Consider the following 21,877-nt stretch of genomic DNA (forward strand, 5'->3'; position numbering starts at 1 on the left):
AAATACCTCTATCGTTATTTTGCTGGTATCATAAATCAAAAAGTGAATTTAATCTAGATTGACTAATTATAGTGTACTTTATGTCTATAAACGCATTAATGAGGATTTTGCAATTATATGGTGATGATACTATTGTGGAAGGTGCTAGGGTCAGATGAAAGTCGGTCGAGACCAGCGTTTTATCTATATCGTAATCAATTGTATTGTTTATCTTACCGTTACAATTAAATACTTAGCTAAATATATGTCATAACAATTGGTAGGTCGGTATGAGGTCAGATAGGAAATAAAACACGAAATCGATACCCTTGTTTATTATCGACCGAAACAGTCCGGATATAGATATAAATCAATCATATGTATGTCCAGTCCTATACTCTAACATCTAGGTGGCGGATAATAATATCCAGTCATAATTGAATGAATCGGTTTTGATATGATAGTGGGCGATTTGTGGGTTATATTCCTACTCGATCCCATACTTGACATCCACATTAGCTGCACAACGTGTGTATAGCCATTGTACTGTCACGCTTGGCTGACTATTGCTTTACCTGTGTACTGTCTATAAATGGAATCGCCCAATGAACCGGTGCATAGGTTTCTCGCCCAGGTGAAAAAACCGAACAGTCTGAAATGGAGGATATTGGACATGTAGGTTCTTTTTGAGGGTGTGATAGGCCCTGTATATGCTGGTTACAGCAAGCTTTTGATTAGTCCGCCATCCCGGGACCCTCCACCATACCTGTGTTTATTGACATACCTGTGTGAATGGAGATATTGGACACTGTCGTTCAGGTAGAACCCGTGTGTATATAAAATAGCGCTATTCTGTTTGTAGTCGAGCTTGAAAAGAGGAGAGTCGTTCGAATCGTGGTACAGTGTTGATTTCCGTGCTTTTAACGACGTAAAAGTGAATATATGTGAAACCACATTAGGATTTATCCCGTTGTGTGTTTGTGTCTGTGAGAAATTTATATAGGTTTTTTGTGTATACCAGAAATAATGGCGACGGCCTCCGATGACAGGCGTGCTGCCGAGAGAGGGTACCAAAGCCTGTCCTCTCTATTCCGGCCCCTCCCGGACAATTCTAACGATTGTTACAGATGTGGCAAAAAGGTCTACATGCAAGAGAAAGTCGGCCCCGTACACGATGTGGTGTTCCATAAAAATTGTTTCCGGTGTTTTGTGTGTGGTCAGTTCCTGAATATCAGGAGCTATTGGTCCAATGCCACCGATCCGAATGATAAAGAAGTGTATTGTAACAGCCATGCTCCCCGAATAGGGGCACCAAAGTTAGGACCGGGGGCTATAGGTATAAAGAGTGCCGTAGACGCCCAAAAGGGCTACCAGAAAATGTCGAAAAAGTTGAAGCCAGAGGTTCGCGAGGCAGGGACTTTACGTATCCCTAGTTACGGGATGCAGGCTGTGGAGTTACAAAGGGCAGTTTCTGTCCCCAAGACACACAATGTGACGTCACCGGACCAGGCAGGGCCACAGTTTGGTAAAGATGCCCTCCACATTAAAGGGCCTATCGACGCCCAGCTGTTGATGAAGGGAAATCAACATCTTCATGACAAGCATCACTATCCTCCAAACATAGTAAGTATCAGACCAGGTACCACAGTACCCGGAATTGGTAAACATATCGTGGTAAACAGATAAAACGGGATATGTGGTAAATAGGGAAACTGGGTAGTATAATGATGGGAAAGTGGTAACAATATCGCGGTAAAGAGGGAAACAGTGTACCACAGTACCGGGTAAGTGGTAAATAGGGAAACTGGGTACTATTATTTTAGGAAAATGATAACCATATCGTGGTAAAGAGGGAAACAGTGTATCAAAGTACCAGGAAGGTGGTTAAAATGTTGTGCATGTACCAAAGTGCGGAAAAGTGGTAAGAAAGTAGTGGTTAAGAGATGAACTTTTCAAGCAAATGTACGAGAAAGTGGTAAAATGTCTTGGTAAAGAGATAAATAAGGTACCAAGGTACACAAAAGTGGTGAGAATGTCAGGTACAATCATACGGGGAAGAGGTCAAATATGTTCTGTAAGGGGCGGATACTGGATACCGCGTTACGGGAAAGGTGGTAAAATGGGGGTACCTCTGTTATCCGAGGAATTGTACCAATTTTATCGTACAGGAATACTCCGTTTGTAGTTCCTAAGGCATATGGCACTCGATACACAAATACTTATTGTGAGTATGGTACATGCATATTAATACGTAATGTTCTATATATAGAAACACCAGTCACATGAGCTATTCTTTTTTTTATAGTCATAAAATGAGATATCAGCCCAAAATTACATATACACCACAAAATCAATTATATTGTGTACCGTGGGTAATTCTCAACACGTATCTACGGAACAGCTGGAGCGTGGCTCCGTAGACACGGGTGGCTGGAAACGAAATGATCGTTTATCATTGGTATACTTAAGAAATCTAGTTTGACAGGTGTGACTTCATTACATCTACGCTGTTATAGGTACACTGAGAATAATAAATATACAGGATACACTAAATAACCAGACGTTTGTATCAAACGCGCCTTCTAGCAAATTCTGCAAGGGATGTAAATCAAGTAACTATATGTGTACGCCGACACCGTCAAATATTTGATAACGAACGACTTGACCGAAGGCTGTGTAAATGGGAGTTTAAGTGTGTGGGAGAATTAGCATTACTGACATATTAATACTCGTTAACAATGGCCAATACACCCCCGGTATCCACCGCTCAGCCCGACTGACGGGTATACTGTGTGAACCAGTGACGGCGAAACGTTCTTACCGTATACAGTTCTATTTAGCGAAGTGCCGATGAATATACCAATGTCCTTGACCCTTTGTAGTATAGTGTGAACAGTGACATTGAATATTTTCCTAATGGTTTTAAGACCTAATGTCTTTTACCTTTATGGTTTCATACTCGTTTGCCATAGTCTGACAAATAACCTTGATCTTTTTTGAATGGTTAAGACAAATGACATTCCCCCTTTAACATATGATACTGACAAGTTGTTGTTCTAATGGCCCTTTTGTTGAATGGTGTATTATAGACAAACATCCTTGACCCAATATATGTCGTATGGTATATACAAACGACCTCGACCCTTTTGATATTGTTTGATACACGAATGACCATGGACTTTATAGTACCGTTGACATATAAAACGTTGCCCTTGGTACCAATACTGGTTTGAGCAATGCTAGTAAACCTAGCTAGATACCAATGACCGCGAACCTTATAACAGAAAACTTCTGATAATGTGTGCCTACCTCTGTTGACCGTGTATTTAGTGAACCTGTGGCTATGTGTAGGAAATAATGACCGTAGATTGGAGTTCATGCTGACAATGCCAGTAAATACTAAAGATTATACCAAATCACCGGCATTTAAAGGTAATGGCCGACCTCGACACCGAGATCAAATATTTCCACTAAGCATGCTCTAACTAGCCATGGTCATCGTGATATAGGCAGTCCGGAATGGTTTCGCTATAACGGTGCGAGAAGATATTATCGAAGGTGACTGTTAAGATTGAAGTTATGACGTAGAACGCATCTTTTGTGTTTCCTATGTTGTCATGTTTTATTCATCCATGGCGGGTATTGATCGTATTCCATGCACACACACGTTCACAATGCGCGGGTATAGTTCTGTATAAGTTTAACAATTAGCAAAGGATATAAAGAATTAAACCTGTTCTTACCTACATAACACAAGGCGTAAAAGGCAAATTATGGCTTCTATTGATGTGAAATTGACACCTGAGGTACAAAGATTAAAGGATATGTACAAATGTTAGATATGACCTTGGTATATGGTAGTTCTGTTACTCTGAATAGGTAAAATATTGTAATAAGTGAAAGGTGATGTAAACAATTGTAACACAGGCGACACAAACAACATATAATGTAGATTAATGTAGGGGACATTTCTAATGAGGAGTCCAAATACCGTCAATATACACGGTTATGTGGAAATAGAAATTTGGTCATGTTTAATGATCTCGTGTCCCGCTTCAAAATATCGTCTTCCCCACATTTCCACACCATACCCACGAACTGATTTTAGAACCCTTGTTCGCTTCTCCGGTATCATCTAAACCACACGCAGCAACTATCTTGTATTGAATGTGTATAGCTGTTAGAGAATTTATCGACGGAACTTTTTGAAATACTTTCTTATATCGGAATACTTTCTTTCTCTATCCAAGTAATTTATAACTATGTATTTCGGATGAAACACAAGATTATGATTGCAATACAATAACACAGGCGTCTGCTTTTGGTTTGAAAAAAAATAAAGTCTACTCATAGCAGGGGTTATAATCTTTCAAACCAGAATCAGACGCCTGTGTTGATAGCTATCGCCAACTTGTGAATTTACATTCGTGTATTGACAGTCGGTAGACCATTAAGGTCGAAATATTTCTTCGTTTGTGAGGCAGTAGGTACCTAGCTGCGATGACGTAGCTCTGAACGACGGACGGAAGATTTCTGACAGATGGTCGTCGTCAGAGCTACGATTCCGTCCCATTGCCCGTAGTGTTGCAAAACATCCAGCGGTGAAAATGTTGCATTTCATGTGTGTCATGTAATTTTTTAATTAAATTCAACAATATCAAACATTTTTAACATAAAATGATTATTTATTTACCCACCTCCATGTCTAAATTATGTTTTGAAGCACTTTTGAATGGCTCACATCTCCGACACGGCTCACTTGGCCGCCATGATGCTTCTCGTTAGAAAGTCTCGCGCTCCAAATATGGCACCTAGTACCTTATATGGAATGACCTACAAATTTTCACTACGAAAGAAATAAATGTTACAAAGTTTTTAACATGAACTTTAAAAATTCTTTTTTGCTTAATTCTTAATAATACTTACATTTGTTCATTTTCACCATATTTATTCTTAGTTTGTTGGCTTTTTAAAACTTTTAAACATATTTTACCTGTTGAGTGTTTCATTTCGTCACGGTTTGCGGTAAATCAAACATGGCGGCGTATTTGAACAGAATTATACATGTGTTGTGTTTGCCTTGGATTTTACCACTAATAGTTGATGAAAGATTATAATCGAAAGGTTTGTGAATTGAATATTGATCATAGTTGTCAGAACAATACAGTTACATAAGGATAATACCCGAAAAATATATTTTTATCAGTCTCAAAGTGCCCGATGTGGATCACATCGGGGCTTGCAACACTAGCGGCAACGGGGTGGAATTCATACCCTGCCGGGAACCGGAGTGGAGGCAGGGTATGATTATTCGTTCTAGTAGGTACCATTCCAGCTGAATGTTTTGAGACCCCGACGTATTTTACTAGTTTGCCATACAACTTCTTGCTCTCATTACGATCAATGCTGTTTACTTGCGTCAAATTACCTGTGACCTAACACGGACCTTTGAAGTGTAATGTGTTCGGCCCTTATCTACCTATGTTGTCCTCTTGGTTCATTATTTCCTCTCCACATTTCACCGACCAGCCCCGTATCTAGGCTGGCCCACGTATCGATGTAGGAGTGTGTCGGAATGGCCAGGGAAACAGACAGCCTTTACCAAAATCTTCTATACTTTTCTTTTTAAATCGATTATTATATATCTAGTGAAAATTGAAATTGTGCACAACAGCTAAGTAACTTCTGTGCCTTGTATGCAGCCAAAAAAGTGAGACTTCCGTACAACCGGATGTTGTAAATTACAGTTGCTGATGAAACTCGATCAGCCAAGGGAATACCTGTTTAAGAAAGACCACGTTACGTGCAGTCGCCTGTCTGTGTGTTAACGTGAAATTAATGACACGTTATAATCCGATAAGTAAGTTTTGAGTGTAAATGTGTCTCAATGCCTGCGCTAACTGAACAGCTTGTGAGCTATGTCTAGTATTGGGTAACACCTGTCATTTTGTTACCTTGCCGTTTGTCTATCAACACCCATTTACTGCGTAATCTATACGACGGCGATACAATTAAACTCGTCTGCAGTTCAGAATGTGTTTTATTGTAAAATTTAATATACGCTCAGCTATAAATGAATAATAAAGGAAATATGAGTTGTTCCATCCATAGATGTATTTTCAAGAGGACAAGATTACACTGGCATGATTATAATGCTGTTTGACCGTCGCCATTTCCGATTATGCCCCTCAAAATTTCCGCCGATATCAACGTAATTTATAAACGTAAAATCAGGATACTCATGCTCCGAATCCGAAAACTATCGTCGTCAAAGTGGAAAATTTGAAGAAAAACTTGAATAAGTAATAATACTTCCTTTTAGACTTATCTGATTATATTATTTTGTCAATAGATAAATGTAAGCTTTTGCTTCGATGACAATGCAACTTTGGTTGCATTCGTTTTGTGGCTGTGGTTTTGTCCGGTATGTCTAAATTGTGAAAAAATGTTATGCACATATACAAGGTAGAACATGATGACAGAACCAACAATAGGTGACTAAACTGGTGATAGATAAATTAGCATGTTTGAGGAATTCCCATTATCGAGCGATATCCTTGTTGATTCTGACAGCAGATGTCATGCGTTTTAAAAGTAAATAGTGCACCTCTGTTCACATTGAAATGTAAAACCAAGATAACTAGCTACCAAAGACATCGTGACTATTACCATCGCTACCAAAGACATCGTGACTATTACCATCGCTACCAAAGACATCGTGACTATTACCATCGCTACCAAAGACATCGTGACTATTACCATCGTTACCAAAGACATCGTGACTGTTACCATCGCTACCAAAGACATCGTGACTATTACCATCGTTACCAAATACATCGTGACTGTTACCATCGCTACCAAAGACATCGTGACTATTACCATCGCTGCCAAAGACATCGTGACTATTACCATCGCTACCAAAGACATCGTGACTATTACCATCGCTACCAAAGACATCGTGACTATAACCATCGTTACCAAAGACATCGTGACTGTTACCATCGCTACCAAATACATCGTGACTATTACCATCGTTACCAAAGACATCGTGACTATTACCATCGCTACCAAAGACATCGTGACTATTACCATCGTTACCAAAGACATCGTGACTGTTACCATCGCTACCAAAGACATCGTGACTGTTACCATCGCTACCAAAGACATCGTGACTGTTACCATCACTACCAAACACATCGTGACTATAACCATCGTTACCAAAGACATCGTGACTGTTACCATCGCTACCAAACACATCGTAACTGTTACCATCGCTACCAAATACATCGTGACTGTTACCATCGCTACCAAAGACATCGTGACTGTTACCATCGCTACCATACACTTCGTGACTATAACCATCGTTACCAAAGACATCGTGACTACTTTACCATCGCTACCAAATACATCGTGACTATTACCATCGCTACCAAAACATCGTGACTATTACCATCGTACCAAAGACATCGTGACTATTACCATCGTACCAAAGACATCGTGACTATTACCATCGTTACCAAAGACATCGTGACTATTACCATCGTTACCAAAGACATCGTGACTATTACCATCGTTACCAAAGACATCGTGACTATTACCATCGCTACCAAAGACATCGTGACTATTACCATCGCTACCAAAGACATCGTGACTATTACCATCGTTACCAAAGACATCGTGACTATTACCATCGTTACCAAAGACATCGTGACTATTACCATCGTTACCAAAGACATCGTGACTATTACCATCGCTACCAAAGACATCGTGACTATTACCATCGCTACCAAACACATCGTGACTATTACCATCGTTACCAAAGACATCGTGACTATTACCATCGTTACCAAAGACATCGTGACTATTACCATCGTTACCAAAGACATCGTGACTATTACCATCGTTACCAAAGACATCGTGACTATTACCATCGCTACCAAAGACATCGTGACTATTACCATCGCTACCAAAGACATCGTGACTATTACCATCGTTACCAAAGACATCGTGACTATTACCATCGCTACCAAACACATCGTGACTATTACCATCACTACCAAAGACATCGTGACTATTACCATCGCTACCAAAGACATCGTGACTATTACCATCGTTACCAAAGACATCGTGACTATTACCATCGCTACCAAACACATCGTGACTATTACCATCGTTACCAAAGACATCGTGACTATTACCATCGCTACCAAACACATCGTGACTATTACCATCGTTACCAAAGACATCGTGACTATTACCATCGTTACCAAAGACATCGTGACTATTACCATCGCTACCAAAGACATCGTGACTATTACCATCGCTACCAAACACATCGTGACTATTACCATCGCTACCAAAGACATCGTGACTATTACCATCGCTACCAAAGACATCGTGACTATTACCATCATTACCAAAGACATCGTGACTATTACCATCGCTACCAAAGACATCGTGACTATTACCATCGCTACCAAAGACATCGTGACTATTACCATCGTTACCAAAGACATCGTGACTATTACCATCGCTACCAAAGACATCGTGACTATTACCATCGCTACCAAAGACATCGTGACTATTACCATCGCTACCAAAGACTATTACCATCGTTACCAAAGACATCGTGAGACTATTACCATCGTTACCAAATACATCATGACTGTAACCATCGCTACCAAATACATCGTGACTGTTACCATCGCTACCAAAGACATCGTGACTATTACCATCGTTACCAAAGACATCGTGACTGTTACCATCGCTACCAAAGACATCGTGACTATTACCATCGCTACCAAAGACATCGTGACTATTACCATCGCTACCAAAGACATCGTGACTATTACCATCGCTACCAAAGACATCGTGACTATTACCATCGCTACCAAAGACATCGTGACTATTACCATCGCTACCAAAGACATCGTGACTATTACCATCGCTACCAAAGACATCGTGACTATTACCATCGCTACCAAATCGTGACTTACCATACCAAAGACATCGTGACTATTACCATCGCTACCAAAGACATCGTGACTGTTACCATCGTTACCAAAGACATCGTGACTATTACCATCACTACCAAAGACATCGTGACTATTACCATCGTTACCAAAGACATCGTGACTATTACCATCGCTACCAAAGACATCGTGACTATTACCATCGTTACCAAAGACATCGTGACTATTACCATCGCTACCAAAGACATCGTGACTATTACCATCGTTACCAAAGACATCGTGACTATTACCATCGCTACCAAAGACATCGTGACTATTACCATCGTTACCAAAGACATCGTGACTATTACCATCGCTACCAAAGACATCGTGACTATTACCATCGTTACCAAAGACATCGTGACTATTACCATCGTTACCAAAGACATCGTGACTATTACCATCGTTACCAAAGACATCGTGACTATTACCATCGCTACCAAAGACATCGTGACTATTACCATCGTACCAAAACATCGTGACTATTACCATCGTTACCAAAGACATCGTGACTATTACCATCGTTACCAAAGACATCGTGACTATTACCATCGTTACCAAAGACATCGTGACTATTACCATCGCTACCAAAGACATCGTGACTATTACCATCGCTACCAAACACATCGTGACTATTACCATCGTTACCAAAGACATCGTGACTATTACCATCGTTACCAAAGACATCGTGACTATTACCATCGTTACCAAAGACATCGTGACTATTACCATCGTTACCAAAGACATCGTGACTATTACCATCGCTACCAAAACATCGTGACTATTACCATCGTTACCAAAGACATCGTGACTATTACCATCGTTACCAAAGACATCGTGACTATTACCATCGTTACCAAAGACATCGTGACTATTACCATCGTTACCAAAGACATCGTGACTATTACCATCGTTACCAAAGACATCGTGACTATTACCATCGTTACCAAAGACATCGTGACTATTACCATCGCTACCAAAGACATCGTGACTATTACCATCGCTACCAAACACATCGTGACTATTACCATCGTTACCAAAGACATCGTGACTATTACCATCGCTACCAAAGACATCGTGACTATTACCATCGCTACCAAAGACATCGTGACTATTACCATCGCTACCAAAGACATCGTGACTATTACCATCTACCAAAGACATCGTGACTATTACCATCGTTACCAAACCAACATCGTGTGACTATTACCATCGCTACCAAAGACATCGTGACTATTACCATCGTTACCAAAGACATCGTGACTATTACCATCGCTACCAAAGACATCGTGACTATTACCATCGCTACCAAAGACTATTACCATCGTTACCAAAGACATCGTGAGACTATTACCATCGTTACCAAATACATCATGACTGTAACCATCGCTACCAAATACATCGTGACTGTTACCATCGCTACCAAAGACATCGTGACTATTACCATCGTTACCAAAGACATCGTGACTGTTACCATCACTACCAAAGACATCGTGACTATTACCATCGTTACCAAATACATCGTGACTGTTACCATCGCTACCAAAGACATCGTGACTATTACCATCACTACCAAAGACATCGTGACTATTACCATCGCTACCAAAGACATCGTGACTATTACCATCGCTATCAAATACATCGTGACTATTACCATCGTTACCAAATACATCGTGACTGTTACCATCGCTACCAAAGACATCGTGACTATTACCATCACTACCAAAGACATCGTGACTATTACCATCGCTACCAAAGACATCGTGACTATTACCATCGCTACCAAAGACATCGTGACTATTACCATCGTTACCAAATACATCGTGACTGTTACCATCGCTACCAAAGACATCGTGACTATTACCATCGCTACCAAAGACATCGTGACTATTACCATCGCTACCAAAGACATCGTGACTATTACCATCGCTACCAAAGACATCGTGACTATTACCATCGCTACCAAAGACATCGTGACTATTACCATCGCTACCAAAGACATCGTGACTATTACCATCACTACCAAAGACATCGTGACTATTACCATCGCTACCAAAGACATCGTGACTATTACCATCGCTACCAAATACATCGTGACTATTACCATCGTTACCAAATACATCGTGACTGTTACCATCGTTACCAAATACATCGTGACTATTACCATCGCTACCAAAGACATCGTGACTATTACCATCGTTACCAAATACATCGTGACTGTTACCATCGCTACCAAAGACATCGTGACTATTACCATCGTTACCAAAGACATCGTGACTGTTACCATCGCTACCAAAGACATCGTGACTATTACCATCGCTACCAAAGACATCGTGACTATTACCATCGCTACCAAAGACATCGTGACTATTACCATCACTACCAAAGACATCGTGACTATTACCATCGCTACCAAAGACATCGTGACTATTACCATCGCTACCAAAGACATCGTGACTATTACCATCGCTACCAAAGACATCGTGACTGTTACCATCACTACCAAAGACATCGTGACTATTACCATCGTTACCAAAGACATCGTGACTATTATCATCGCTACCAAAGACATCGTGACTATTACCATCGCTACCAAAGACATCGTGACTATTACCATCCCTACCAAAGACATCGTGACTGTTACCATCACTACCAAAGACATCGTGACTATTACCATCGTTACCAAAGACATCGTGACTATTACCATCGCTACCAAAAACATCGTGACTATTACCATCGCTACCAAAGACATCGTGACTATTACCATCGCTACCAAAGACATCGTGACTATTACCATCGCTACCAAAGACATCGTGACTGTTACCATCACTACCAAACACATCGTGACTATTACCATCGCTACCAAACACATCGTGACTATTACCATCGCTACCAAAGACATCGTGACTATTACCATCGCTACCAAAGACATCGTGACTATTACCATCGCTACCAAACACATCGTGACTATTACCATCGTTACCAAAGACATCGTGACTATTATCATCGCTACCAAACACATCGTGACTATTACCATCGCTACAAAACATCGTGACTATTACCACCTACCAAAGACATCGTGACTATTACCATCACTACCAAAGACATCGTGACTATTACCATCGTTACCAAAGACATCGTGACTATTACCATCGCTACCAAAGACATCGTGACTATTACCATCGCTACCAAACACATCGTGACTATTACCATCACTACCAAAGACATCGTGACTGTTACCATCACTACCAAACACATCGTGACTATTACCATCGCTACCAAACACGTCGTGACTATTACCATCGCTACCAAACACATCGTGACTATTACCATCGCTACCAAAGACATCGTGACTATTACCATCGCTACCAAAGACATCGTGACTGTTACCATCGCTACCAAACACATCGTGACTATTACCATCACTACCAAACACATCGTGACTATAACCATCGTTACCAAACACATCGTGACTATAACCATCGCTACCAAATACACCGTGACTGTTACCATCGCTACCAAAGACATCGTGACTATTACCATCGCTACCAAAGACATCGTGACTATTACCATCGCTACCAAACACATCGTGACTATTACCATCGTTAATGACCATGTCGTGATATCAAATCTTTATGGGCCTAAAATAGCCGTCCTCACTATCAGATCTGGTACGGAACTTGATGTCGGGAAGGCATAGATACGTATAGTGGATACAAAGTACTCGCCTTTGGGTGAAAGAGAATGGTAATTTATGAAACGTCTGATGATCTTTGTGTATAGTAATATCTATCCCAATATATAGCTGATTTATGACATAGAGCTGAAGTTAACTATATGTATGTTAATGTTACTACCAATTAAGTATAATCGCGTTTTGTGATGATTAAGATGTCCGATATTCTAGTAAAAAAAGTTTTCACCTGTAGATTGCGATGCTCAGATTGTTTGAATGTCCCACAATTTCACCAATGGCACACGAAAACAATGGGCAGTTACTAACCCAAGCTGGTGGTTTTTCTTCGGTACTCTGGCTTTGTTACCTTTCGTGCCAGCAGTACGTAAAACTCAAACCCACGATCACCATGCATTCTGGGACGGTAACGTCTCTATACATTCAGTATTAAACGTAGAACTTTCATTCCTTACCATTACAAACACATAAACTATAACACATGATTGATTACACGTGGTGTACTGTATACACCATTCCGTAACGGACCATTCTACTGTCGTTGGTGTCCTTCACAGCAGGGCTGACAGTCATCTGAATAATTCAGAGTTAGGAGCCGTGCACTTATCAAAGGAATACAGCTCGATTTTGCAGTAGCATATTGATATTAGAAAAGAAATGTATTGTCTTCTATTTACTTAATGTTTCTGTACAACAACTTCTTGTTGTAAAAGAATAAAATGAACATTTCCTGTTGTAATATAAGTAGAGACCTTACACTTCCGGTTATGCATTGCTGTACTGCATTTTCTATTCTTACCTTTTTCAATACAACTTTCGGCTGTTAATTCAAACTGACCGAAGATAGAGGTGAAAAATAGGTTCGTTTGCGAATGTGATTAAAATTGCAAGCTCTTGGTCACGATCCAGGTTTAAGAACAACAAGGAAAGCAATAAAAATGTTACTCTGATGCAGATATTGCCTTAATGGATTGGATTTGATAACTGGCACGTATGCATGTCGAGTGTACAGAACATAATACCGAGATTTTATTTGGGGAATTCCGATTATGTTATGGGTGGGAAGTATTATTATAACATTATATATATTCACGCAGACATCCAGAGGTCGAGTTTATTTGACCTTGACAATCGTTCTTTCTGATCGACGTTACAAACTTGTTCTACAAGTTTCTTCTGGTAGTGAATTACAAACATGAGACTTCACGATATAAGGTACGTTAACGGGGTTTAAATGTAGACTATAGAAATGGTACAATTCAAGTTAATGTGAACACAATCGTAACTGAGGTAAATCTAAATCTCATTATATATACTTGATGTATTTATTTTGTATTCGTTTGTTTGCTAAATACTTTTTCCGGAATTGCACTTAAAGTTATATGTGCCGTAACTGGCCGAAAATTTGGACATGTTATTTTTTCTTCAATTATCTATTTAAAACCACAAGTTTTAATGAATAAAGCTGTGAAAATCATTCAAATGGACAGACAAACATATATAATGCCTTATAAACGTTAGTTGGAACACATAAGTTATGCACTGTGAAATTCTTGTTTTTTACGCCTTATACACGTTAAAATGGAGACATACCTTCAGAAATCACTTTACAATTACTAATAATACTGTAAAAATGTGCAATGAAATTGTGGACAACAATATGGCTTCATGGTCTGACCGTAAAAACTCATTTCACTACACTGAAGATGTTGATATAATGATTTTTGGCAGTACTGCCAAAAATCATTTTCAGCTCTCTTTTGTACTTGTAAAACTAAAACCTATACATTGAAAGTATTGTAATTCTCAAAATGTTGGTAACTTTTGGAGTTGAATAACATATTAAAAGCTCTTGTTGATTCGTGACCATGAAAAATACGGCACATATAACTTTAAGACTTACATATTAGACAAGATATTCTACTTTCACTCTTGCTGTAAACCATATAGGGGTTAAGCATGAATAATTTAACAAAAATGTCGTGATGCCAAAACAGCTCTCGATCGCGAGCAACCTAAACTTCCTGTTACCAGTAATGTTACAACCCAAACTTCCTGTTACCAGCATTGTTACAACTTAAACTTCCTGTTACCAGTAATGTTACAACCCAAACTTCCTGTTACAAGCAATGTTACAACCCAAACTTCCTGTTACCAGCAATGTTACAACCCAAACTTTCTGTTACCAGCAATTTTACAACCCAAACCTCCTGTTACCAGCAATGTTACAACCCAAACTTCCTGTTACCAGCAATGTTACAACCCAAACTTCCTGTTACAAGCAATGTTACAACCCAAACTTCCTGTTACCAGTAATGTTACAGGCAATGTTACAACCCAAACTTCCTGTTACCAGTAATGTTACAGGCAATGTTACAACCCAAACTTCCTGTTACAAGCAATGTTACAACCCAAACTTCCTGTTACCAGCAATGTTACAACCCAAACTTCCTGTTACCAGCGATGTTACAACCAAACTTTCTGTTACCAGCAATGTTACAACCCAAACTTCCTGTTACCAGCAATGTTACAGCCCAAACTCCCTGTTACCAGCAATGTTACAACCCAAACTTCCTGTTACCAGCAATGTTACAACCCAAACTTCCTGTTACCAGCAATGTTACAACCCAAACTTCCTGTTACCAGCATTGTTACAACCCAAACTTCCTGTTACCAGCAATGTTACACCCCAAACTTCCTGTTACCAGCAATGTTACACCCCAAACTTCCTGTTACAAGCAATGTTACAACCCAAACTTCCTGTTACCAGCAATGTTACAACCCAAACTTCCTGTTACCAGCGATGTTACAACCAAACTTTCTGTTACCAGCAATGTTACAACCCAAACTTCCTGTTACCAGCAATGTTACAGCCCAAACTTCCTGTTACCAGCAATGTTACAACCCAAACTTCCTGTTACCAGCAATGTTACAACCCAAACTTCCTGTTACCAGCAATGTTACAACCCAAACTTCCTGTTACCAGCAATGTTACAACCCAAACTTCCTGTTACCAGCATTGTTACAACCCAAACTTCCTGTTACCAGTAATGTTACAACCCAAACTTCCTGTTACCAGTAATGTTACAACTCAAACTTCCTGTTACCAGCAATGTTACAACCCAACCTTCCTGTTACCAGTAATGTTACAACCCAAACTTCCTGTTACCAGTAATGTTACAACCCAAACTTCCTGTTACCACCAATGTTACAACCCACACTTCCTGTTGCCAGCAATGTTACAACCCAAACTTCCAGTTACCAGCAATGTTACAAATGAAGCCCTAGGTTTCGGACCGTCGCGATTCATCAGCTACGTCTGTGTGGTTCGGATGTTGGGCTCATTTTAGCTAATCCAGATATCTAATTAATTTTCTGTCAGTCTCCGATCTTTCAAAATTGATTTGACCCTGGAACATGGGCGTATCGAAATACTGCACGAGGTTTGTCAAACACAAAACTAATTTAAATTCGTAAAATTATGGTACAAAGATATACAAACATTTTGTCTTTGATCTCACTCAAGCTTACGACAGACTCGATCAAGTATGCAGCATACTTAACATCTCGTTGGTCTCCGGAAAATGTTGATATAGCACAGATAGATTTAAATCAAACGCTTCACGAGTGAAAGCCGTTTAAGGACAGATAAAAAGATCCGTTGAGATATTTTTTATGACCTATGATCCGACCTGAACATCTATCTGAGGTAACGACACAACTGTCAATCAGCATTCCTAAGTAGGGACCCTGTGGCTATGTACGGTTCGGTGATTAGTACGATCACAGTGCACGTCAAACTCACCACCCCATTAACTACTGCCCACTGACCTTGTCTGTCGTAACTTTGTCGCTCTATGTCAATACATTTTTGTACTTGACTATTTTAGAAAAGTTCTTTGTTAAAAAAGCTACGATTCTAGAATACCAATGTTCTAGTACATGTTTACATGTGTACTTGTATCACATTGCCGTGGCTGTTGTTTGCCAATATACTGGTACCTCTTGTAAGGCACGATTGATTGACGTTACAGTACTTATACGGAATACAGTTTCCATTGATCAATAAATGAATGTAAATGCCTATAGAATCGGTCCACAATGATGTCTATAGTATGTGACATTGTCATTACCAATAGTTAGATGGACAATGTGACTAACGGTAGCCCGGCAATGTGTTCAACGATAATTACACATGTGTCTAACGATAGCTAGCTACAGCTGGGCAAGTTGTCTCATGATAATTAACGAACAAGGACAGATGACTATATAAAATGACGGTACAATGGAAATGTCCAGAAATTGTCGATATACTGTTGGCATAACAGACCTGCATTAACGATTGTCAGACGAACAATGTGTTTAACGATAGTTAATTGGGATAATTAACTGGACAATTTGCCTAACGATAATTAATTGAACATTTTGACTAACAAAATAGGTATTTGGAAAATCTGACTAATAATAGTCACTTTGACCATCTGACTAACTACATTTACATGAGCAATGCATCTCACCATACGTTTGATTGCAATTGTCTTTACTGCAAGTTAGACGCTGGCTAAGGTGAGATTATAGCTGATTAGAGGAATTCGACAAAGAACTAAACACAAAAGATGGAACTTGTGACGAGAAACATTACTGCTGAAAACACTAATTTTATATCATATTCAGTTCGATGCTTCATTTCGGTTGATTCATAAACACGACTTCGAACAATGTAACTATGGCCATGAGGAAATAATCGACTCGTCGTTCTAGACGCTCTTTACAATGTCACGTCAAACGGAACCTCAATTTATACTTAAAAAAAAGTAAAACAATATCAAATCTTAGTTTGTGTCTTTATTGCAAAGTTTGACTCTATCGGACGGCGAAGGGCACATTGAGACATCACTTCATAATGTCTGTATAGCGATGATGGTCAATGTATAAAAGGCATAATAAGTTTCACACGGCTGTCGTTATGTAATGATACACATAAATTAACATTAAAACATCTTAATTAATGACTTTTAGTCATATGCAACATTCAACATTACATACATGTAGATAGTTGAAAGGAATGCCGTAAAGCAATTTGAATTTCATTGGTATGCGTTCATTTCAAATTCGGTAATCATCTTATGACTAAAGGGTATGTCATTTTCTCATACGTAGACTTATTGCTCCATTCAAACGTAGTTTTAAGTTCATCATTTTGAAGTTCCTTGTGCCGGATGTTTATGCTACTAGAGAAACGATGTTTATTTGCGTCGTAACAATGTTGTACGGCAGGGTAACGATGTTTGTTTTGCCGACAAAGATTAGCCTTTCGCTTCTATTTATATCAATTCTTTTTTCTGAACTAATTCCGTGTTTTTCTCCATACCAATGGAGTGAAATTGAGGTTTAATCTTTCATTAATCTAATCCCTTAAATCCCGGCTGCTCTCCCACACCTAGAAACGCCAGTATTTTTAGAGTATTCATTAAAGCATACTGCACATCTTCACCGGAATCCAACTGGCATTGTACATGCATATTGACATATGTCCTAGTTAGGATATTTCACAATCCGACATTGGTAAAGCATGGCAAGGTTTCATGTCGATCAAAGATTGCCGAGATATTGGATTAAATAGATATTGGAAACTTCAACTTGTTGAAATTCAGTCGTAGGTCAGTAATTAGTAGGACAGTTCACCTACTTGTACCGATGCACCTTTGTGAGGCTGCCTCGAGACTTTCTCTCGTCACACAGGTAAAAGGGGCTACAATACACAAATCAATCTTGTCATTCTCTGTAAAACTTCAAAAGGACGTAATCTGGCCGTGAGCTGTTCTTCCACGCTTCTTACACACTTTGGACATGTTTGCCTCGTCAGTGGAGATACGGAAGGGGACTGACTATAATTAGAGTCGTCATACTATGACACTACATCTGTCTCAATATCTCACTCCTTTATCTAGCTAAAAGTTATATCAAATATAGTTTTTTTTGTCCGCGACGTACATTTTTGTAAGTCACGATACGTCCACTATCCCAAACCTACATTTAGATGACATCATCAGCATCCCAGCACGCCATACCAGTTAGGATTCGACTCTGGTATAAACCCTTGGTATAACTTCGGAACGCTGAACCATACACTTGAATAAGTTTTGCGTTTTGACTCGTTTCTTAAAGACTATGAGAATGATCTTAAACAAGCATACAATATAGGACATATCGTTAGCACCACAACACACTTGGGATTCAGTTGACTGTCAGAGAGTTAGATGTTTAGTCTATTTATGTCTGTGAGACCACCTTATCACTCGTCCATTTGGTGACTACCAAATTGATAGGAAGAACTGATGCCAAGAACAGTATACCTGTATGTACAATAATTACGTGTAATTGTAGTAACTCACTAAGGTAAATAGTGACTAGACATGGTATACTATGCACCTCGTTTATTGGTCACAAAGTGTCGGTCACGGTTTACCCAAGTTTCCTCTTGCCTTAACACCAGACTTTGACATTCCATTTAGACACATGTCACTGACCAGACAACCTGAAATGCCGGACAATAAGTTGTACTGAATTTAGACAATTGTTTCAGTATACACGACAGGATGATACACTTTAACATTATCGGCCCTGTAGTGGTTGTCAACAGATTTTGTTTATGGTAAATAAAGGTAGTTATAGAGTCAGTGACCAGTCTCAAAGGAAACATTTCCCCTGATAGGCCAGAGTTGTATACATTGTAAACATCTTTGATGAGCCTGGCCATATCTGACACTGTGCCAAAGTTCTTGGTTTCTTAGTCACTATAACGTGTCTGGTGGCCAAGTCCACTCTGGACTGTCTTAGATAGTCACTATAACGTGTCTGGTGGCCAGGTCCACTCTGGACTGTCTTAGATAGTCACTATAACGTGTCTGGTGGCTAGGTCTACTCTGGACTGTCTTAGATAGTCACAATAACGTGTCTTGTGGCCAGGTCCACTCTGGACTGTCTTAGATAGTCACTATAACGTGTCTGGTGGCCAAGTCCACTCTGGACTGTCTTAGATAGTCACTATAACGTGTCTGGTGGCCAGGTCCACTCTGGACTGTCTTAGATAGTCACTATAACGTGTCTGGTGGCCAGGTCCACTCTGGACTGTCTTAGATAGTCACTATAACGTGTCTGGTGGCCAGGTCCACTCTGGACTGTCTTAGATAGTCACTATAACGTGTCTGGTGGCTAGGTCCACTCTGGACTGTCTTAGATAGTCACTATAACGTGTCTGGTGGCTAGGTCCACTCTGGACTGTCTTAGATAGTCACAATAACGTGTCTGGTGGCTAGGTCCACTCTGGACTGTCTTAGATAGTCACAATAACGTGTCTGGTGGCCAGGTCCACTCTGGACTGTCTTAGATAGTCACTATAACGTGTCTGGTGGCCAGGTCCACTCTGGACTGTCTTAGATAGTCACTATAACGTGTCTGGTGGCCAAGTCCACTCTGGACTGTCTTAGATAGTCACTATAACGTGTCTGGTGGTCAAGTCCACTCTGGACTGGTGGTGGGGTTCAGCATCCAGAGACATAGTTAAGTTGAAGTTAAACTCTGTTAGAGACTTGAGTTGTCAATCGACTGTACTATTGATCAACTCTACTCTGGACTGGTGGAGTTGAACATCCAGAGTCCTTAGTAGAGTTAAAGTTAAACTATTACACACTTGTGGAGATGTTGGTCGATCATGATCAACTCTACTCAGAAATGATGGAGTTGATCAGCTCTACTCTGGACTGGACTAGTGTGGACTTAAGACTTGGTCAGATTGTCTCCTAAAGCATGTTTGACATTCTGTCTCCAAGGCTACTTTGATGGTTAAGATTGAGCTTTCTACTGTAATCCTGAAAACCCAACTTGACAACCACAAACTCTACCTTGTCCGTCCAACCACTAAATATGTTTTTGAGCAGACACAAATATTGATCAATATTAATAGCACTATTATAACTTTGGTCCAAACAAATTCAAATATTTACACAGAAATGAATTGGTGACCTGTTTATATTACTGGTGACTTCTATATATTGGTACCAAGTCCAGGGGATCTGGGGTCTGTAGTTGGGTCATGTAAATGGCTATGGTAAGGGTAGAAAGGAAGGGTTAAAGAGGTTAGGAATGAGATGAAGGGTGATATGAATGGAGGATAGAATTTATGGAGGTTTTGGGAAGGGGGAATTTGGAGCTATGCGTAGGAATTGAAGATTAGGGTGGAGTGTTAGTTGGCAAAGTAAAAGGTGAAATGGTTTTAGAGGTGAGATAGGGGTAAAAGTTAGAGGGTGGGAGGATCGGGGGTATTGTTGCAGGTGTTAAAGGAGTATGGTATATACACTGTAAGTATTACTTCAATGGTCTCTCTATCTAATGTTAAACCATTTTGTTTGATTTATTTTGATATCAATCTGTATGTGATATGTAGTATAATTCCTTCCTGGTATGTCAGCTGTGTATCGTTTTGGCAGTCATACAGATCTGTGACATTAGCCATTGTACCTGGTCTTAGTGTTTACAGGGCAGCTTAAGTCATCAACAAAAGATCGCCTCTTCTTAACACTGTGAATTTTATCTTTGTAAATGTCACATGGTTGAAGAATTCCTTTATAGGTTTTCTTTTTCTTTTTCTAATGAATAAAGGAATGTTGCGTTAACAGTTTCTTTTGTATCTTTTAGCACACAAATATCAATGTAATTATTGCCAGACATTTAGTGTGCCTTTTGATACCCCTCCCAGATCTAATTACACTCTACTCCTTTGTTTAATTAGTTTTCTCAGAACATTTCTATTTATAGAGATGATACCTGTGTGCATACCTTTACAGATTTGCCTGTTTTGTGTATATGCTCCTGTGTTTTTTGCTATTATGGGTTATTTTATTCAGTTTGCATCACCACAGTATAATAAATCTTACATTATATCATCAGCATACTTTATATGTGAGGGAGGTTTGTTAAGGTGGACTATTTTCTGATTTCCCGTAGAGTTATCTGTTCTTGTGATGTATTGATATTTATAGCATTTGGTTTTGATAGCTGAAAGTCATAAATCAAATAATTTTCAATCACATCCAAAACATTTTCACAGCTGCAAATATTTTCGCAAAAAAGAAAAAGAACGTCATAAAATTGGGTAAAAGCATAAGGATGTGTTGTTAGAGTTTAACTCATT

At 39.5% G+C, this 21,877-nt stretch overlaps 1 protein-coding gene across 1 annotated transcript in view; it reads left to right on the top strand.

Moving 5' to 3' along the window:
* Window positions 1–553: 553 nt before the first annotated feature.
* LOC138325906 (hillarin-like) overlaps window positions 554–21,877 on the top strand; it is a 46,662-nt gene continuing 25,338 nt past the window's right edge. The window contains exon 1 of the mRNA XM_069271914.1: window positions 554–1,602. Coding sequence (XP_069128015.1) covers window positions 1,006–1,602 — 597 coding nt within the window. The 5' untranslated portion in view covers window positions 554–1,005. The remainder of the gene's footprint in view (window positions 1,603–21,877) is intronic.

Source organism: Argopecten irradians, chromosome 6 (assembly GCF_041381155.1).
Source record: "Argopecten irradians isolate NY chromosome 6, Ai_NY, whole genome shotgun sequence".
Lineage (NCBI taxonomy): Eukaryota > Metazoa > Mollusca > Bivalvia > Pectinida > Pectinidae > Argopecten > Argopecten irradians.